This window comes from Lissotriton helveticus, chromosome 2_1, assembly GCF_964261635.1.
Source record: "Lissotriton helveticus chromosome 2_1, aLisHel1.1, whole genome shotgun sequence".
NCBI classification, from domain to species: Eukaryota; Metazoa; Chordata; class Amphibia; order Caudata; family Salamandridae; genus Lissotriton; species Lissotriton helveticus.
The window spans coordinates 516563303-516584042 of record NC_136059.1 but is presented as its reverse complement, the minus strand read 5'-3'; the positions used below and the strand labels follow the sequence as shown (position 1 = coordinate 516584042).

Here is a 20740-nt window from a genome sequence, read left to right as displayed (position 1 = left end):
AGGAAGGTGACTGCACGTGGCACCCCGGTGCTCACTGTGCATAGGCTGGCTTGAACCAGTTCCAGGGACACTCCAGACCCTGTGCTGGGGAAAAGCCCGCCAAGGAAGTGGGTGTAACCACCCCCCTCCTGGTCCCACCCATAGGGCAGGACCTAGTCGCGTGCCAGCCCCCTTTTCCCAGATAAAGGTAGGAGCAGGCCCCCTTCCAAATTAGATCATCTTTGGAATCAAGACACGACTTTCTACGAAAGGACTTCACAATTTCCTTCTTCAAGATTCTCCCTTGTGACTAAGGAGTAGTCACCCTGCATCCGCAGGCACCAACGCAAGAACACTGCGGTCTGCTGTAAGTCCTTCCTCCGGAATGTCGACTGCCCAGCTCGACAAGACCCGGCTTCCCTGGCACCTCCGACCTCTACTCACCTCTACAGCCAAGCTGAGAACCGTGAGTGCGACGAGACCTCAAGGGACCGACTATTGCCAAGACTGCACGACTTCTGCACAGCAAGCCCGCCGAGTAATTTCCTGGTGAGTGCTTTGGGGTCCGAGAAGCCCCGACCCTGAGCAGCTCCAGCACCGAAGAGCAGCCCCCCAGCATCTCCACGATCGGCGTGGGGCCCTTCTGCTTCTTGCTGCTCACCGCGTTGTTTGGCTACTAGCCCGCTGGCTTGTGGCCTTCTGAACGACGCCCGACGACATCACTGCTGCTGGTCTGGTTGCTCCAGACTGGCCCTTGCTCCCTTCCAGAAGAGGAGCACCCCGGACCCTCCTGGTCCACTCAAGACGCCATTTTGAGTCCACCGCGTGGGCTTGAATTAGCCAAGGCTTGTTGCCCAATCCTGGGTAACTTCGACGCCGACAGCTTCATCCATCGTGGGACAGCTCGCCTCTCCATCCTGGTCGCCGACAACGCCTCCTGGTCCGTGAGATCTGCAGAGCCAGCGTCGCCCACTCACCTAGTCGAGGTGACTACCATCCGGTGCCCTCCTGGTGCCCACTGACTACTGGCTAGTAGTCACAAACTTGGTCCCCTCTGCTTTCAGGTGTCATCCATCTTCAAGATCCAGGCTTGGATCAACTCGAACTCTCTTCACTGGTCGCCTGCCAGCATCTTTCTTCCAGGCTCCTGGTCCGGCAACGAGGATTCCCGACGTCTTTTGAGACATATGCAGCTGCAGCCCCTGGGCTAGGTAACTTTGGCATTTCGGTGCCCCAGCATAGCCTCACTATCCAAGGGTCAGGATCCACTGTCGTTTTCTCCCTACCAGGTCGGATTCGCCCGTGAACACTAACTTTAGCGTTACTAGCTTCCATAGACTTTGTCCCGCATCCCGCGTGAGAGTGCACACTCTGCACCCGAGTCCCCTGGGTCTCCTAGAAGTAATCTAACGATTCCATAGTCAAGTCCTAGCGATTCCAAAGCCTATTAGTACTGTACTTACCTGCTAGTAATTTCGCATTCCAGTTTTAGAGTATATGGTTTTTCGTGCCCCTCGGGCATTTGTGTATACCGTGCTAACTTAAGTATTTTCGTAAGAGTTTTGTTGTGTGCCTAGCACCCTGTCCTCATAAAGAGTACAGGGTTGTTGTGATTCTAATAAATACATTGTTTATTTTCATAACACTTGTGTGGTGTCCTTTCACTGGGTGTTCAAGGGGTAATGTGATGGTAAAACAGCTGGCTTAACACGCCCTCTAGAGTCTTAGCCTTAGACTGCTCGTATCCATGCTACTAGGATAGCTGGTCTATAAGGTTGACTTACAACCAATCATCAATAAGGGTTGTTTGGACTGATATATAGTGATCACTAGGATAGTGAGCACTGCACATCAGGCCAACTTCTCACACCATCTTTCAGCTGTTATCCCGGGTTTCGGTCAGGTTAACGCTGCGGCTTCTGGGGCTGATGGCCTCCTGCATCCTACTGGTGCATCACGCCAGGTGGCGGATGCGGGCTCTGCAGTGGGACCTGAAGTTTCAGTGGGCCCAGCATCAGGGCAACCTATCCGACCACGTCCTGATCTCGGAGGGCACTGCGAGACAGCTGCAGTGGTGGCTTACGGACCGCGATTGGGTCAGCGGCAGATCCCTCTCCCTTCCCCAACCGGAGCACGTAGTTGTGACGGACGCGTCCCTCCAGGGCTGGGGAGGCCACATGGGAGAGGCGGAGATCAGAGGCCTCTGGTCTCCGGCGGAGACCCGGCTCCACATCAACCTGTTGGAGCTCAGGGCGATTCGTCTAGCGCTGAAGGCATTCCTCCCCTCTGTCCGGGGGAGTGTAGTGCAGGTGTTCACGGACAACACCACCGCCATGTGGTACTGCAACAAACAAGGCGGGGTGGGGTCGTGGATCCTTTGTCAAGAGGTTCTTCGCCTTTGGTAATGGCTGGAACGCCAGGGCGTGACCCTGGTGGCTCAACACCTGGCAGGTTCTCTGAACGCCAGGGCGGACGAGCTCAGCCGTCGGTGCATGATGGATCACGAATGGCGTCTGAACTCGGACGTGGCGCAAGGCCTCTTTCAGCAATGGGGAGAGCCTTGGTTAGATCTATTCGCCACCGAAGAGAACGCGCAATGTCATCAGTTCTGCGCGTTGGAATTTCCAAGGCGGCACTCGCTCGGAGACGCTTTTCGTCGCGAGTGGAGTTGCGGTCTTTTGTTCGCCTTTCCGCCCATACCACTTCTGCCCAGAGTGCTGAAGAAGATCAAGCGCGTCCGGGCCCAAGTCATCCTTGTGGCTCCGGACTGGGCACGAAGGTACTGGTATCCAGAGCTACTCAGTATGTCAGTCGATCCCCCGGTTCGTCTGCCTCTTCAGGAGGACCTTCTGTCGCAGCAGCAGGGGACGGTCCTCCACCCGAACCTGTCCAGTCTCCACCTCCATGCTTGGAGATTTAGCGGCGACAGTTGAGGCCATTTGACTTGCCTCCTGAAGTCTGTAACATCATTCTGGCAGCCAGGCGTCCCTCCACAAAGTCGGTATACGCCTGCAGGTGGAACAGATTTGTGGCATGGTGCACAGCAAAGGCTGTGGATCCACTTTCTGCCCCTCTTTCTGAGGTTCTTCTCTTCCTTCTTTCTCTTGCCCAGCAGGGCTCTGCTCTGGGCACTATCAAGGGCTACCTTTCTGCCCTTTCAGCCTTTCTCAGGCTACCTGATCAGCCTTCTTTGTTCAAGTCCCCTATTGTTAACAGATTTCTTAAGGGCATCACTCACACGTTTCCTCCTGTTCCGTTTGTGATGCCTCAGTGGGACTTGAACCTGGTTTTAACATTCCTGATGTGCGCTCCCTTTGAGCCACTTCACAACTGTCCTCTTCGCCTTCTGACGTTGAAGACTGCTTTCCTGGTTGCCATCACCTCTGCCAGGAGAGTGAGTGAGCTCCAGGCTCTTTCTTGTACTCCACCTTTCCTTTCTGTCCATCCGGACAAAGTGGTGCTTCGTACCAAACCTTCTTTCCTGCCCAAGGTTGTCACGGCCTTTCACATCGGGCAGTCTATCACCTTGCCAACCTTCTTCCCGCCACCGCATCCCTCTAAAGAGGAAGAGCGGCTCCACCGTCTGGACCCAAAACGTGCGCTCTCATTCTATTTGGATCGCACGCGCCAGTTCCGGGTGGATGACCAACTCTGTGTTGGTTACGTGGGCGCTAAGAAGGGGAAAGCGGTGCACAAGAGGACCATCTCCCGGTGGATCATCCTGTGTATCCAGGCTTGCTACTCCTTGGCTAGGAAGGAGCCCCCGGTTGGACTGCGGGCTCATTCTACCCGAGCGACGGCGACCACCACTGCCCTGGGCAGAGGTGTGCCCTTACAAGACATCTGTCAGGCAGCTACGTGGGCATCGCTGCACACGTTTGCGAGACACTACTGCCTGGACAGCCAAGTCCGGAGGGATGGCTTCTTTGGCCGTTCCGTCCTCCAGGACTTTCTGGTGTGATTATTGGTTCGCAGACCCACCACCGGGGTTGGTATTGCTGGGGTATCTATTCTAAGGTAAGGAATCTAATACTAACGTGTCTCTTTCAGATGCACAAGTTACTACTTGTGTAACGATATATCTGTAGGAGACATTAGTTAGTATTAGATTCCTTACCGACCCACCCATCCTCCCCGTTCTGCGAACCAATATCTAGGGTTAGGGTTGTCCCCTTCAGGGCCCTAGTTTCAATGGCACCAGTGTTGGTTTTTAACATGGCTCTGCGTTTCTGGCGCGGAAAAGCTGTGTCTAAGAACTGACGTCAGCACGCGGAGGCGGCGTCTAAGTACTCCGACGACGTCATCACGGCGCCCACGACGCCGACGACAGACGCGGAGCCGCAGACGACGCCTACAGACGCGCAAGGGTACTGCTACGCAAACATTTCCGGATCCAGTCTGACGCCTGGGGATATTCTAAGGTAAGGAATCTAATACTAACTAATGTCTCTTACAGATATATCTTTACACAAGTAGTAACTTGTGCGTTACACACAAACCTCTGCAGGAATTGCATGAACTGACTGAACTTTTTTCAGTGGAATTGGAATCTGTGGCTGCAGGATATGTAAATTTGCATACAACCACTGAGCTGTCAAACTAGGATTAAAACCTGTGAATGCAGGCTACACCTATCTGTCTGCATGTGATGTATTAATCCACTGAACTACCTCAAAATGACTGAAACCAGTGCTCTGTAGGTTATGCAGAGCTCTTCGTCATGCAGTCTATTTGTTCTACCATTTTCTCTTTCTCAGCTCATATCTTCCATTGTGTTGCTGTATTTAATCTCGCTCACTCTTTTACTTTGTTATATTGTCCTTTTCCAGCTCCATTTTCTTTTTTTGCATTTTTTGTCTACTTTCATTGACAACCCTGTGTTTTCTGCTCTTTCCTGCTGTTCACGTTTTTCTATATCTATATATCGATCCAATAGTCTCGATGAGTCTCGTAAAATAAGTCAATATTTTGACCTGGTTGATTGTCACTTTGAACCATCGTCAGGGTGAGTCTGTAGATGATGCAGTGAAAGTCAGTGAAGTGGTATGTCCCGTAGAAAAAAAGCAATATATAATGGTACATTAGTAGATCATATGGAGTGCTGTGACTGGCACTGTTATACAATAAATTAGACGTTTACTTAATCCTCAATCTAGACCGGAAAATAATGGTGAAAGTCTGTAAAAATAGAGTCTGTATGCGTCAGTAGATAGTACTCGGTGAGAGCCCTTATTGGGTATATAGTTACTGTTGTATCTTAAGCTGGTAACTAGGGTTATAGGGCAGAGTGGCATGTGAACTGTCACCATCTGGAAAATGAAAATAATAAATCTCAACTGTGTGAAAAAATCCTTTCGTATAGTTCAGGACATCAGAGGTTTACAACAGCTATGATTCACCTGTGGCCCGAATTAGTTTGGGAGCTACACAGCTGCGCCTAGAAGAAGCCCTCAGTTTATTGGAATTATACTTTGATGCTAGGTAATTATAATTGCCAATGTTTCTTGCCCTAATGTGGCTCTAAATAAAAGTGTCAGTTATCTTAAACAAATGGTAGGTAGGCTTGACTGGTACACTTACTGGACCTATTCGAATGAGTATGTAATGTTTTCGGCATGGATGTTTTTAAACTAATAATGCTTTGGTGTTAATGCCTACATAAATATGATAAATTCCTCTTGTTGAAGCCATACAATCTGTAACCTCTTTGACGCTCTGATCATTCTAATTTTTCAGTAGCCTAGAGGGGTGATGAGACAGACGTTTTTAAGAGGCTATAAATAATTATCAATAAAATGCTGCGGCCTTTATCTTTGGTAATAACCTCTTTCGAGAAAGTCGATTCCCTGGAGAGCGAGAAAGAAAAGGGCTTCTTTGTTTCTTCTTCAGCTGTTCATTCACTCATCTCCACTCATAGACAGTCCTCTTTTTCTGTCTGTCTTAGTCAGGTGTAGGTCGGGATTAACCGTTGAAGAATGGTTCTGGTTTTACAAAAAAGAATACAAAGGATATGAACGGTCCTTATAAGATCAAAAATAAAAAATAAAGATCCAGGCTGCTTTTGTTAACGCCAGTTTATCCTATGTTAGCTCTTATAAAATCAAAAATAAAAAATAAAGATCCAGGCTCCTTTTGTTAACGCCAGTTTATCTTATGTTAGCTCAATGTTCAAATTCCATTTCCAAGTGTATGAGTTGATGTGCAATGAGTGTGAGCCACACTTTGAGGGAGCTATGCGCAGAGGAATTAGAGTTTAGAAATGCTGAGCATTCCATGGCCGACATTAAAGTGTACAGAGGGTCCGTAATAGCCAAGTCCATGATATTTAATAATCTGTTTACAGCTGCCGATTGTAGTTCATACAGGCTGCGTGATAATTCCTTTCTACTGCTTGACACAAATCACATAAGGTAGACCTGCTATACGTCATGTTAATGACCCACTACTTCACCTCTCCGCAATAACCTACCTATCACCAAATGAACTTGCATGGAGTAACTAAAGATATCTGCAAAAAGAACAATTGATGGTCAGAATGCAGAACATTGTCTTACATTCACCTCAGTACAGAGATCTGGGCCCAAATCCATCATTTTTTTGCTTACCATGCCATTCCAGTTTGGACCCAGTCATTTGCAAATCAGTCTTGATCCAGCGCCCAATGGGAACAGTCCAGCCCGAACTGCCAGGCCAAGTCTTCCTTGGACTGGAAACAAGCATCCTACGACCGGTTTCGGGGGTTTACCCCTCTTCAGTCAGGATAGCTTGACTCCAGTGGCATGGAGAGCACAGGACCCATGTCTGGGCATACCCGTCCCACTCGGGGTGACAAATGCAAAAAGAACAATTGATGGAAAGAATGCAGAACAATGTTTTACATTCACCCCAGTACAGAGATCTGGGCCTAAATCCATAGTTTTTTTGCTCACCATGCCACTGGATGTAACTAAAGATATCTGCCACACTTACAATTACACTTCTTAACATCTTACAATGACGATTATATCTGGAATGATAGTAACTAAATTCATCACAGCACATCTCTCCCTCCAACCTCTACGTGCTCAGAACCATTAACTTTAAACAAATATGTCAGAATGGGCAACCAAGTGCCTTAGCCAGCTACGTTGACCTGTCTGCCCAAGTCAGCACTGTTGCCAAGGTCTGCTTCCACACCCTGATATTGTTGAGAAATATCTACAAATGGCTACCAAAAGAAATCAGGAAGACTGTCACCCAAGACTTCATCACCAGCAGACTGGACTAAGGGTATACCCTTTACTTGGGAATCTCCAAGCAGTTCACTAAAAGACTACAGACAATCCAGGAAATAGCTGCCAGGCTCGTCCTCGACCTTCCACACTAATCTCACATCACACCTCATCCGAGAGAACATACGCTCACGATACACAAGCGCACAAAGTTCACGCTTCCTACCCACACATACAAAGAGCTACACAACAGCGGCCCAGCCTACATGTACAGCTGTGTACATTTCCACCAACCTCTCAGGCACCTTTACTCAGCCGGACTTTCACAAGCACACGTCCCACGCATAAACAGAAACAGGTCAGGAGGTCAAGCCTTCTCATACATCTCTCCTAAGGTGTGGAACAACCTCCAACGCCACATTAGAAACTACTCCTCTTGAATTTCACAAGAAGCTGATGTCCTAGCTCTTCTAGTAAGTCCCCTCAAGGCTAACGTCACACACCTGCAAAAGTGCCATGACAACCTCACAGGTGATAGAGCGCTATAAAAAATATACTTGGCATGAGTTTACTGAAAACCATAACCTGCTAGTCTATCCTCCGTACTGTTCAGGCCCTTAGGCTGTGTCCCTTGACACGATATCCACACCTCGGTGGTCATCACCCACAACATGGAAACACTAGCAACATAGGATCCAAAACAAAGAAAACACATCCAACCACACACCGTACAAAGTGTAGAAAGCTGTGTAAGTGCTTCAGCACACCTTATCGGTGTTGTAAGTCCTGAATATATGCTACATTATAATACAGTACACAGTCTAAGCGTAACCGTGTTACACTTAATGGCTATATAGGCTCCTTTTTTTTAAACATTTTATTGTGTCAACAGTCGGGTACATTTTGGAACGCCCATTCTCATGAGGCGATCGCAGTACATTACACCATACTGTATTGATATTGACATCTGGTTTATATTCTCTGCGAGTAGAGATTATACAGTAACATAAAACATAAAAGTTTCTAAACCAATCCTCTGTGTGCTGCACCTTGCTACCTTCCCTCGCGTTAATGACGCGTCACTGCTGCATTGATATCCAGCATGTGTTCCCATACCAACCATTATATATCCCCATCTGTACTAATGCGTGTGTGTATGTGTCCATCGGGAGTACGGGCTCCAACTATAGGCTTCGGTAGTCGGCTCATCTCTTCCATATTTTAAGATATTTCTGTGGGCACCCTCTCGCCTTAAAAACCGGAATCTCGGAGGAGCCAAGCTGGCGACCGAGATGGCTGCGTAGACGCTCGGCTCCGTGAGCCTTCTCACCCCGCGCATACATCCTGGCAACTATCCTGAGCCATAACGGCATATTTAAGTAGGCGAAGGACACCTTTCACTGACCGTTTGCTCCTGAGGCTTTTCCGTGCGGCAGGCCCGTGGAAATGTCCCCGACTGTTTTGCGGCCTTCACGGAGCTGAGCCCGGGGTGTCGAGTGTGGAAGGTGGCCAACTGGGACTGCGACAACAGCGGCCTCTGGTGGGGGCGAGGAGCCGGCCGGAGGGCGCCGGAGATCTGATGGGCCAATGACGACAGTGCCGACCCAGTCCATCTTGTGGAGTACCTTGTGGGATGTGCGGTGAAGCAGGGTCGAAGGGACTGCATGATACTTGGCCCCCCTTCCAGTGTTGTATCCGGGCAGGACCAATGGCTTTTCCCGTAATCGGCGGGCGGCTCCCAGGGAGCGGCGAAGATTTTGTTTAGCCTTTTGGTGACCCTTCACAGGGACGCCTGCCTTGACGTTCGAGATCCTCGTGTTGACTCCTGTTGCGCCCTGGTGTGGGGCCCGGTCCCGAGGCGAAGTGGAGAAAGACGAGGCCGGATCAGCTAAGATGGCGGACGGCGCCCTCCTCCGCAGACCACATCCAGGCAGAGAAGCCGCTGTGAGGGAGAGTCCTGGGGTCTGGAGATACGAGAAAGAACCCACGTTCAGAGATATACTGGCTGCGTTAACAACCCTGCATACGACCCTGATCCGGGACGCTCAGGATCTGGGAAGGAGGATGGCCGCCATTGTTGTCCCACCGTTCCACACGGGCATAGTTCGATCTCATGGAGGCGCCGATGGGCCCGACTCTGCGTCAGTGATGAGTGCTCCAGCTACGCCTAAGATCGTGGAGCCGCTGCGAGACCCGGTTTATGAGATTCCTTTGGACAGATCTGTCGTACATGTGAGTGCCTCGTCGGGGCACTTCTCTGCTCGGCGGCAGGGGAAACAACGTCGGTCTATGGTTTGGGCTGCCCTGGTGGCGTTTCTGCGCTTGCCGGATGGTGTGCCTCTCTTTCCCTGGCTGGTGAGACTGTGTTCGGACTGGAGGATGCTTCCGGAGTCGATACTGACATTGACGGATTTCCGCCATTCATACCCGGCTGGGTTCGGGTGGCTGAAGTCCCATGGAATAACAGCGCCGCCCGATCCGCTCGGATTGTTTGGACCCTCCACTCTGTTCTGTATGCTGGTTGATCAGTGGACGTATGTTGGCACTACCGATAGGAAGGGCCTGGGTTGAGACCGTCTAGTTCATAGTGACACTTATTGTTGGCTGACCGTGATTTGGGGGACACTCGGCGGGTATGTTCTTGCTTGTGCTATCGGTGATTAATGTCTTCCGTGTCTATTCTGATCTTGCTGTTGGGACGTTTATTGTGCACGGTGGCGGGGGGGGGGCCGGGTGGCCAGAACGATGGCCCTTCCCCACGTTTTTCTTCTTTTTCTTCTTTTTCCCTTTTTCTATATTTCGGGTCTCTCATTTAGGGCGACAGGCACGCTGCTGGGGGGGCGGCGGGGGGGGGGGTAGGCCGTGGCCTTCTGCAGGGGTGCTGGGTGGGGGGTAGGGGGATGGGGTCTGCTAATTTGTCTTTTCTTTGTTTCTATGGCCCTTTGTCTTTCTTTCTTTTTGGTGTCGTCGTTTTTCGTGTCTCCTACAGTATGTCTCGTCTTGAGGGGTGGGGTACAGCTGCTCCGTAATGTGTTTGTTTTTACATCTATCCTGACTTGGGTGCCTTACCCCCAATGTTTCAGACGTACTAGTACTATTTGCGGACTTCCTGTTTCATGCTTGCTACTGTAGGACCATGTATGACCGTATGGCATTGATTCTGAGTTTTTCTTTATTGTAAAATGAACCTTCTCACATCCTGATTCTCGTACAGTGCGTTTGAATACAAGTTCTCTCCTGGACACTATTTCGACCCTCATTTTCGGGCTGCTGTATTTTTCTACATTGATTTGCTGTACTTATGACTTTACTAGCGGCCGGCCGAGGTGGTTGTAGGCCCATATTTGTATTTACTTGAAGTGACAATAAAGGTTCTCAAAAAACAAACAAAAAAAAAAACGGAATCTCCAAGCCCATGCAAAAGTTTAATCCTTTTTTCCAGGCGGTTAGTGAAGGTGGGGAGGCGGCATATAGGCTCCTTGGGTGTCAAATTGTATATTTGTTTCTTTTCTTTATTTGCATGTTTTTCTACTTTCTTAGGTTCCAGGAATTGCAGAGAATGCTCGATCATGCGTACGGGCATATTTTTCAGATCTGCATGAAACTCTTTGTCGCCAGGAAGAAATGGCACTTAGTGTTGTCGATGCGCATGTGAGGGAGAAATTAATCTGGCTTAGGCAACAGCAAGAAGATATGACAATTCTGTTGTCTCAAGTATCAACTGCCTGTCTTCACTGTGAGAAGACTTTACAACAGGTAACAAAACTGTTTAATAACTACATTGTGCATGTCATTGAGTGAGAATGACAACAACATAAAAGATCTCGAGTTTTTTTTATAAGTGCCAGGTATGCAAGTAGGAATGAATTAAAGTTCTATCCGTCAGTAACCATTGTAATATTGTAATTTTGCATCATTGGTTATTTGTGTATTTATGCATTTTATTTTTTAAATGTTCAGGTAAAGATGCTCTATTGAAATGTTTGTTAAAGATTGCAAATCCCATTCTAAATCATTGAATTTATGCATAATACAGCTCAGCTTGTAAAACGTTTTGGCGGAATCTTGCAGAATTTGTCATTGATGATTAAAGTAAGCCAGTGACTTCCACCTGCCTTCATTTTACCTAGTTAAAAAGGCAGATGTGCGAATCTCACTACATGCTTGGTGGAATCCCCATTTTTGCCTCTACCATAGGCCCACCATGATGCTTCCAGGTCTCAATCTGGTATTGTATTTGCCGCTCAAATCTGACAGTGGCAGCCAGGACAAGTTGATGGCTGAGGGATAGCTGTTGCCCTGCCGTAGACTCTTCTCAGGGGGAAACATCATTAACATCGCGGACAGTACACCGCGATGCTGTTACATCGTGGTCGTTACAACGACCGCGATGTAACCACGCTTTGCCATTACAACGCAAGTCTTTTCATCGACTTGCACTAGATGGCGTGCTAACATTAAAAATAGTGTTCGAGGCATGTGGGCTGCTAAATTCATATCTTTTGCATTAGATCGCCGCCTAGTGTTGGGTCCGGATGATCGCACATTGTTGTCCTGGAAGAGTCTTCGAAGTATCCTGAGATAGGTGGCTCCTCCCCTGGACTACAGTGCGCATGGGCATCGGCTCCATCCCCAGATTGTTTTTTTCCGCCATTGGGTTCGGATGCGGTCTCGACGTCTCTCTGTCGGAACCGAGAAAACTAGCTTTTTTACGGCCAAAAGGCCTTAGTTTCATTACGTCGGTATTGTTTGCGTACGGTCTCGAGTTCTTCCGTCTCTTTGAGTCGGAATCTGCGGAGTCGTATCACTCTTCGGACATCGAGGCCTTCTCATCGCAACACGACCAGAACTTTTCAGCATGGAGCGGAGCCCGTTTAAATACTGTCCTGTCTGTGGGTCCAAATACCCACATATCGACGTGCACCCGGTCTGTAACAAATGCCTCTCGCCAGACCATAACGAGGACAGCTGCATGGCCTGCTCCAGATTCAGGTCAAAGAAGACGCTCAAGCTTCGGCGCGCGGTGCGCCTCGAGGCCAGACAAGCGGCCCCGGCTCCAGAGAACATCTTCGGCGAACAGGAAGAAGAGGGCCTAAGCCATCATCTTGAGATCTCGCCGCCCGCGACGGAGGTCGAGGCGGATCCGGAAGACGACGACGGAGTCGTGGATCAAGGCCTTGAATACGTCGACGAGGTAGGGGACGTCGAAGAAGTTTATGGGGCCGCGGAAGATAGCTCAGGGGATGAGCTATGCCCCGAAGGTTACGCGGATCAGGCTCGGGTCACGGGATCGCCACTCGGCCTTACCCAAGACCCCGTACCGCAAGCCACGGCCCCGCCTTCAGGCCCGGCCACGGACATACTTGCTACGCAGCCCGTATCGAAACCGAAACAAACGGTATCGACTACACCTAAATTGGCCGACCCGAAAACGAAACCGAAACTAACGGATTCGAGTGCATCTAAGATGGCGGCCGTTCCACCAAAAACACAAAAGCCTGCTACCTCATCGACTCCGTCGGCCTCCGGTCCACAGAAGTCGAAGAAAACTGTCGATTCAACAGTGCCGAAGTCGTCAACGGAGGAGGCATCCTCTAAGAAGGTCGTCCGGCACGGGTCGACCGGGACGACGCCGTCAAAGTCCGCCAAAGCCAGCGACAAGACTCCGGTACCGACTGGGACGTCGTTAGTCGGATGCGTGGTTGACACGGAGCCTGTGCAATCCCACGGATCGAAGAGCGGAAGCTCAACACATCGGTCCAAGGACTCGGTGGCTGCGGCATCGACGTCTAAGACTCCGAGGGGCCCACAAGACGTCGGTTCCGAAGGCAAGGTGAAGGCCTCCTCGTCGGCGCCAAGTGCCGCTGTGAGTGACGCATCCCTCATCGCCACTTCACTCCAGAGAATTCGGGATAAGGCCTCTACGACGTCGTCCCGGCGCCGTCGCACCAGAAGCCGATGGACATGCCGGCAAAGCCTGCTAGCAAACTTCTCTTCCTTCTGCCGCCGAAGGAGGCACCAAAGGCCTTTGCGCCAAAGACGGCGCCAAAGACATCGGACTCGTCCACGTCTGCTGGAGTATCGGGTCGACAACTCGACTCAGGAGCCGATTCTGAGCGTTTTATCGACGCAGACACGGGCAAGTTGACCCTTTACAAGAGGAAGATCACTTCCCAACCAGTGGACTCTTATGTTATCCCACTGAAGAAGAAGAGGCTTGCACAGGACGCTCCAGTCCTGATTGAACCTATCCAGCCTCCTCCTAGAAGGAGTCCAACACCTTCCCCCGAACACTCTGAGGGAGAGGAATATGGACAAGATGACCAGTACACTTTCCCCATCAATGAACCCGATGCACAGCAGGATTCCTATGACGACATAGGCGACCAAGGGATACAGATTGTGGGGCAGGACCCACAGCCTTTCAGTGCACGTGCATCCCCAACAGAAGACTCTGCAGGTTTTCATGCACTCATTGAACGGGCAGCTGCTAATCATGATGTGGACATGCATGCTGACCCAGTGGAGGAAGATTTTCTGTTTGACACTTTTTCAGTCTCCGAAAGGACAGTAAAGACACTGCCTATGCTCAAAGGTGTCCTTAAGCATGCTGCGGACAGCTTTAAAGAGCCTACCAGGGCGAGGGTGGTCAATCCACGCATCGAAAAGAAATACAGACCAGCACCTGCAGACCCTGCATACATTCGGGGACAGTTGCCACTAGACTCTCTTGTGGTCGCGAATGCCCGCAAACGGGCAAACTCCCAGACGACGGGTGAAGCTCCTCCCCCAGACAAGGAGTCTAAAGTGCTTGAGGCAGGGGGCAAAAGGGTAGCTGCGCAGGCCGCAAATTTCTGGCGTATTGCGAATACACAGGCACTATTGGCACGTTATGATAGGGCGCATTACGACACCCTAGAGCAAGTTTTAGAACACCTGCCTTCGCAGTTTCAAGAGGCTACCAAACTGCTTATAGAGGAGGGCAAACTCATATCCAACGCAGCCATAAAGTGTGCACTTGATGCCGCAGACACAGCAGCTAGGGCTATTAACACTAGCGTCATGCTGAGACGACAAGCGTGGCTACGCATATCAGGGTTTAAACCGGACATTCAAACCACCATACTCAATCAGCCCGTCAATCCTGATAGACTGTTTGGTCCTGATGTTGACACCACCCTCGAAAAGATTAAGAAAGACAACGAAACAGCTAAGTCTATGGGGGCCCTTCAATCACAACAATTCCGGGGCAACACTTTTCGTCGCTCAGGTGCACGTGGAGTCACCAGAGGACAGATGGGTCAACAATCACAGTTCACTAGAGGTGGAGCACAGTCCTCCTACCCGAAGCAGAATAAAGGGGGTTATCGAGGAAACAGCACCAGAGGACGTGGCAGAGGAAACAACAACTCCCGTTCCTCTGCCCCCAACAAACAGTGACTCTCTGTCACTGCCCCCCGACCATTTAACGCCTGTCGGGGGGAGACTACAGCAGTTCCTGCCACTCTGGACAAACATCACCACAGACAGGTGGGTACGACAACTTGTCCAGTACGGTTATTGTCTAGAGTTAAAGTCCACTCCACCCAACATTCCACCAAGGCAACGGCCTATGTCCGCAGAGCACTTGCACTTATTGCAGCAAGAAGTAGTGGTGATGCTGCAAAAAGGCGCAATCGAGCTCGTGCCAGTGGAGGAGGAAGGCACAGGGGTATATTCCCTGTACTTCCTTATTCCAAAGAAGGACGGATCTCTCAGACCCATTCTGGATCTGCGTCCCCTCAACCTGTATATACTGTCAGAACATTTCCATATGCTTACACTGCAACAGATTCTTCCCTTGTTAAACCAAGGGGACTTCTTAGCAACCTTAGACCTCAAGGATGCTTATTTCCACATCCCACTACACCCATCCCACAGAAAATACCTCAGGTTCACTATCCAAGGCAGGCATTATCAGTTCAAAGTCCTACCCTTCGGAGTGACCACCGCCCCAAGAGTGTTTACCAAGTGTCTGGCGACGGTAGCGGCGCACCTCAGGAGGCAGAATATCCATGTCTACCCCTACCTAGACGACTGGCTCGTTCAAGCCAAGTCGGAACAACAGTGCGCCGCGGACATGTCGACTACCATTCACCTCCTTCACAATCTGGGCTTCTCGCTGAACTACCCAAAGTCGCACCTTCAGCCGGCACATGTCCGGCAGTTTCTGGGCGCGACGATCAATACCCTGACGGCTATGGCTCAGCCAAACCAGGTCAGGATAGACAGCATGCAGTCTCTGATCCAAAAGTTCAGACCACAACACTCGCTTCCAGCGAGAGTGTTCATGCAGTTGATTGGCATGATGGCCTCCTGCATCTTCATAGTCCCTCACGCACGGTTACATATGCGTCTGCTCCAGGAGTGCTTAGCAAACCAGTGGACACAGGCTCAGGGACAATTGACAGACCTAGTGTTGGTTACCAGTCGGGCGTTCAACTCTCTGCATTGGTGGACTCCACACAACCTTTGCAAGGGCCGACTGTTCCAAGAGCCAGTGCCACAGATTACCCTGACGACGGACGCATCTCTCCAGGGATGGGGAGCTCATCTGCTCACTTACACAGTGCAGGGACTATGGACGACGCAGCAACAGAAGATGCACATCAACTATCTGGAACTGATGGCAATCTTCATGGCGCTCAAGTCCTTCAATGTACATCTGTGCAACAAGGTAGTGTTAGTCCGGACGGACAACATGACAGCGATGTACTGCATTCAAAAGCAGGGAGGCACCCACTCGCCACAGCTGTCTCATCTGGCTCAGAGCATGTGGAAGTGGGCCATTCAGAGGAACATTTTCCTCATGGCAGAACACCTCCCGGGCAAGGACAATCAGATGGCGGGTCTGCTCAGCAGATACAGCCATCAAATGCACGAGTGGGAGTTACACCCATCAGTACTCCGCCCGTACTTCCAGCAGTGGGGTCATCCGGAGATAGACCTGTTTGCCACAAACGAAAACGCAAAATGCCAACACTTTGCCGCCAGGTTCCCTCACCCACAATCGCAGGGGAATGCGATATGGATGAACTGGTCAGGCAAATTTGCGTACGCTTTTCCACCAGCCCCTCTGATACCGCTGGTGGCGAGAAAACTAAAGCAGCACTCGATGACACTCATCCTAGTTGCTCCAACGTGGGCACGCCAAGCATGGTACACCACGTTTCTGGAGCTCTCGGTGGTGCCGCATCAAAGGCTGCGCCTAACGCCCAGGCTTTTGACGCAGAACCATGGAGACATTCAGCATCCAGATCCGCAACAGCTCAACCTGGCGATCTGGCTCCTGAAGTCCTAGAGTTTGGCTACCTTCACCTACCTCCAGAATGCATGGACATCATCAAGGAGGCAAGGAAGCCGACTACCAGAGCATGCTATGCTGCTAAATGGAAGCGTTTCGTCCTTCACTGTACAGCCAATAACATAAACCCGCTAGATGCATCTATCCCTAACATCATTTGCTATCTGTTACATCTTTACAAGTGCAATCTAGCCTACACTTCCATTCGGATACATCTATCCGCCATAGCAGCTTACCTTCAGAACAGGCAACATCTCTCTGTCTTCAGAGTGCCTGCCATTAAGGCTTTCCTTGAAGGTCTGAAACGAGTCATTCCCCCAAGGACACCGCCAGCTCCGGTGTGGAACCTCAATGTGGTCCTCACCAGGCTGATGGGACCACCTTTTGAGCCACTACACTCGTGTGAACTCCAGTTCCTAACATGGAAAGTGGCTTTCCTTATTGCTATTACGTCACTGAGACGTGTTAGTGAGCTGCAAGCGCTCACAATCCAAGAGCCATTCATACAAATTCATCCAAATAGGGTGGTACTACGTACTAACCCTAAATTCCTTCCGAAGGTGGTGTCACAGTTTCATCTCAACCAAACTATTGACTTGCCTGCATTCTTCCAAAACCCACAAACGGTGGCGGAAAGAATGCTCCATACTTTGGATGTTAGGAGGGCGTTGATGTACTATATTGACAGGACACAACACTTTAGGAAAACAAAACAACTTTTTGTTGCCTTCTCGCCACAGCACAAAGGCAACCCTATTTCCAAAGCAGGAATAGCCAGATGGATTGTTAAGTGCATCCAGATCTGCTATCAAAAGGCTAAACGCACCTTAACAATACCCCCAAGGGCGCACTCCACACGCAAATTGGGGGCATCCATGGCTTTCCTGGGGAACATTCCTTTAGAGGACATTTGTAGAGCAGCCACATGGGTTACACCACATACCTTTACAAAACACTACTGTGTTGATGTGCATTCCAAACAGCAGGCAGCTGTTGGGCAGGCTGTTCTCAAGACACTTTTTCAGGTTTCTGCAGCTGGCACGGGCAACCGCCGCTAATGGAGGGACTGCTATATATTCTATGCAAAAGATATGAATTTAGCAGCCCACATGCCTCGAACTGAATATGCTACTTACCAGTATGCATCTGTTCTTGGCATGTAGGGCTGCTAACATTCATATCGCCCACCCTCCTCCCCGGTGCCTGTCGCAGCTGCAGACATACTCTTGCATTCAATCATTAGCATGGACATCCTTTACACTTTACACTCCATCTCTGCCACAATGGCTAAAAACAATCTGGGGATGGAGCCGATGCCCATGCGCACTGTAGTCCAGGGGAGGAGCCACCTATCTCAGGATACTTCGAAGACTCTTCCAGGACAACAATGTGCGATCATCCGGACCCAACACTAGGCGGCGATCTAATGCAAAAGATATGAATGTTAGCAGCCCTACATGCCAAGAACAGATGCATACTGGTAAGTAGCATATTCAATACTTTACTATCCCAACACCTTCCCTACAGATAAGTGGACTGGAGTTGGAATAGTAAATTACACTTTTCTAATATTAGCACGCCTTCTAGCGTAAGTCGATGTAAAGACTTGCGGTGTAATGGCATAGCGTGGTAACATCGCAGACGTTGTAACGACCGCGATGTAACAGCACGCGTTGTACTAACACGCGTTGTAACATCATTACAGGCCTTGGGGGGAGACTGTGTGTTCCCTAGCAGCCTGTTTCACATGCCTAGTAGGGAAAACCTATGGGACTTCTGAGACCATAGTTCTTATCACCCATGTGAAAAGTAGACTTTCGGGAATTCCTTGTGTGCCCAATGATAGGGGGAGTGTGCAGGACCTGTGCATGCTCGGCAGTGCTGGGGTAACCTCAGGGATTTACATAACATGGGGTGCATCCATAACTTTTAGGATCTTGTGGTAGAGCAAGCTGAATTATATTATTTTCTTTTATTTTTGAGCCTGAAACTGAGAATCCCCCCCTCCCAATTTTGAAGATTCTTCGAAACAGGACAACACTAGTGAAAAGAAAGTGGAACTGCTTCAGCCTTTCAGTACTGATGCAGGATTATTACTGGATTCACATAATTCCAGCAGGCGGCACACCACTTAAAAACATTTTGGGCTTTCTGATCCCTTTTTTTTCTATTTTGGTCGGAAAGGTTGTGGCATACTGGCTTAGTTGTATCTTGGTGTCTTTAGCCAGCATGCATAGCCTTTTCTGGTTTAAACAAAGCACCCCTGAACTTTTTCATACAATCCATGACTGAATCACCCTCCAACCCAGTACCCAAGAAAGAGCTAAAAACAAAACATAGGCTAGCAAATGTTAATCTCAACTTCTAAAGCATACCTGGTGTCCAAAAGATTGGTTGTGCAAACGGTTACCAGACAGTTGATAAAACAATTTTTTTTGTCTTTGACAGTATCATACAAAGATTACATGTTTGAGATGTTAAAACCGTGTTCTGTGGGAAGTCAAATAAACTACTACATTTCTACCCAAAAAAACCTATGCCAGACTTGTAAACTCATAATGAGTGCTAATCCAAGTGTTCTGTATGGGTACTGCTTGGTTGTACCAGGGTACACTCCAGAGTATATTAGTGCAAATTCCATTTAAAGAGGGGCATATTTTGGGGGATAAACTTGACAACTCCTGGAAAAATGTCAAATGAGTGACTGCAAATGACTTTACTTTGTGTTTTAAGTCCTTTGTCCAACAATGTAGGAACTTGAAGCTATCCAGTGGTCTTCCATTTCTGCATAAAATGCTGCGACTTCAACCTCAGTACCCACAAAAATACCTTTGCCTTTGCCTCTTCCAGATGCAGCGGGCGAAGATTCCAATCCTAATTTAAAAAAAAAAGCTTTAATACAATTCCTTCCAAACCCTATTCTTACATTGGAGAGAAGAGAGAAGAAATCATCTCGGATCAGTGGCTCCTCCAAATCATCTCATTGGAAGTACTCCTTCCTGTTTTTTAAGATCCAGTCCCTCCCAACAGACTTCATTCCCACATCCTTCTCCAAGTAGTGACATCTCACTTGCTGAACGGAGCCTTGGAGAAAATGCTGTACTAACAATGCAGGCAATGTTATGCCAAACATTTCTGGTGCACAAGAAGGTGTCGCCATTTTGGCTCTTTGAAAGAAATCTGAAAAACATAGTCAAGATGGTGATCCTGCCCATGTTCTTCTGGGCCTTCGAATCCTAGGCTCCTACTTGCAAATAATTATCAGAAAGTGCTCCTGAAAGTCCCTGAGCTGTATGGTGGATGAAGTACTCTGCCAATTTGTTGTTCCTTTCTTCTAGTTGTTAATGTATGCCTAGAGTTTTAAGGAAGGTCCTCACTTTTTGCATCCTCCTTTTACCATAAAAAATTGAAATGTAAGCAAAATTTGCTTGCAGTTATTATTCCTCGGGGTTCTTTCTGTAAATATGATTGTTTGGCCCCTGCACCCTGAGAGGTGAAGCTTGTTGCTGAGCATAAATAGAGTTTGAGTACAAAACAGAGGTCCCACTCCAAGTCGCAAGACTGTTTTCAATCGCAGTCACGAAGCCTGTGCTGCTTGAAGTCCTGTTCCTGCAAAATGTCTTCTGGTAAGTCAAAAAGACACCGCAAGAGTGAGAAACCCAGGTGAGACTTGACCGCATCCCACTGAATGAATGAATGAATTAATTTTATTTGTTTGGTTACTAAAAACCATTACATAAAACCAAATACAAAAGTAACAACATTACAAAAGTTAAAATCAAGGTAATTGCAAGAGGTCCATAGGTGCAGAACATGCTGGGGAAAGGGTTCAAGCGCCAGCGGGAGACTCTGATATCCGGCCTGTGGAAAGCCATCAACATAGCCCGAGCTTGAAAGATGAACTTTCCAAAGGCCGCCATGTGCTTTACCGTGGACAGGGTATACAGACGAGTGAGCCCCTCCTCTGCGGTGCTAGACCCTGATTGTCTTAGTAATTGCCTACGGTAAAGACTACGGGCCAGGCGGAGGGCTGGGCAGCAGAAGAGGAGGTGAACCAAGGACTCACGTTTATACCTGCAGAGCCTGCATTCCCGGACATCAAAGCTGGCCTGACCGCAGGAATATAGTTCTTTAAGGGGCAATGGGTGCAGCCAATAGCCAAAATCTTATGGAGGGCGGCACGGCCCACCGCCTGTGTGAGATGATG

General features: G+C 49.2%; 1 protein-coding gene across 2 annotated transcripts in view; it reads left to right on the top strand.

Moving 5' to 3' along the window:
* Positions 1-20740, top strand: part of TRIM23 (tripartite motif containing 23) — a 712673-nt gene that overhangs the window by 434752 nt on the left and 257181 nt on the right. Inside the window, exon 6 of one of the 2 annotated variants that reach the window (XM_078675155.1) lies at positions 10731-10946. The exons of the other annotated variant lie outside the window; for it this stretch is intronic. Coding sequence (XP_078531281.1) covers positions 10731-10946 — 216 coding nt within the window. The remainder of the gene's footprint in view (positions 1-10730; positions 10947-20740) is intronic. 2 annotated transcript variants of the gene reach the window in all.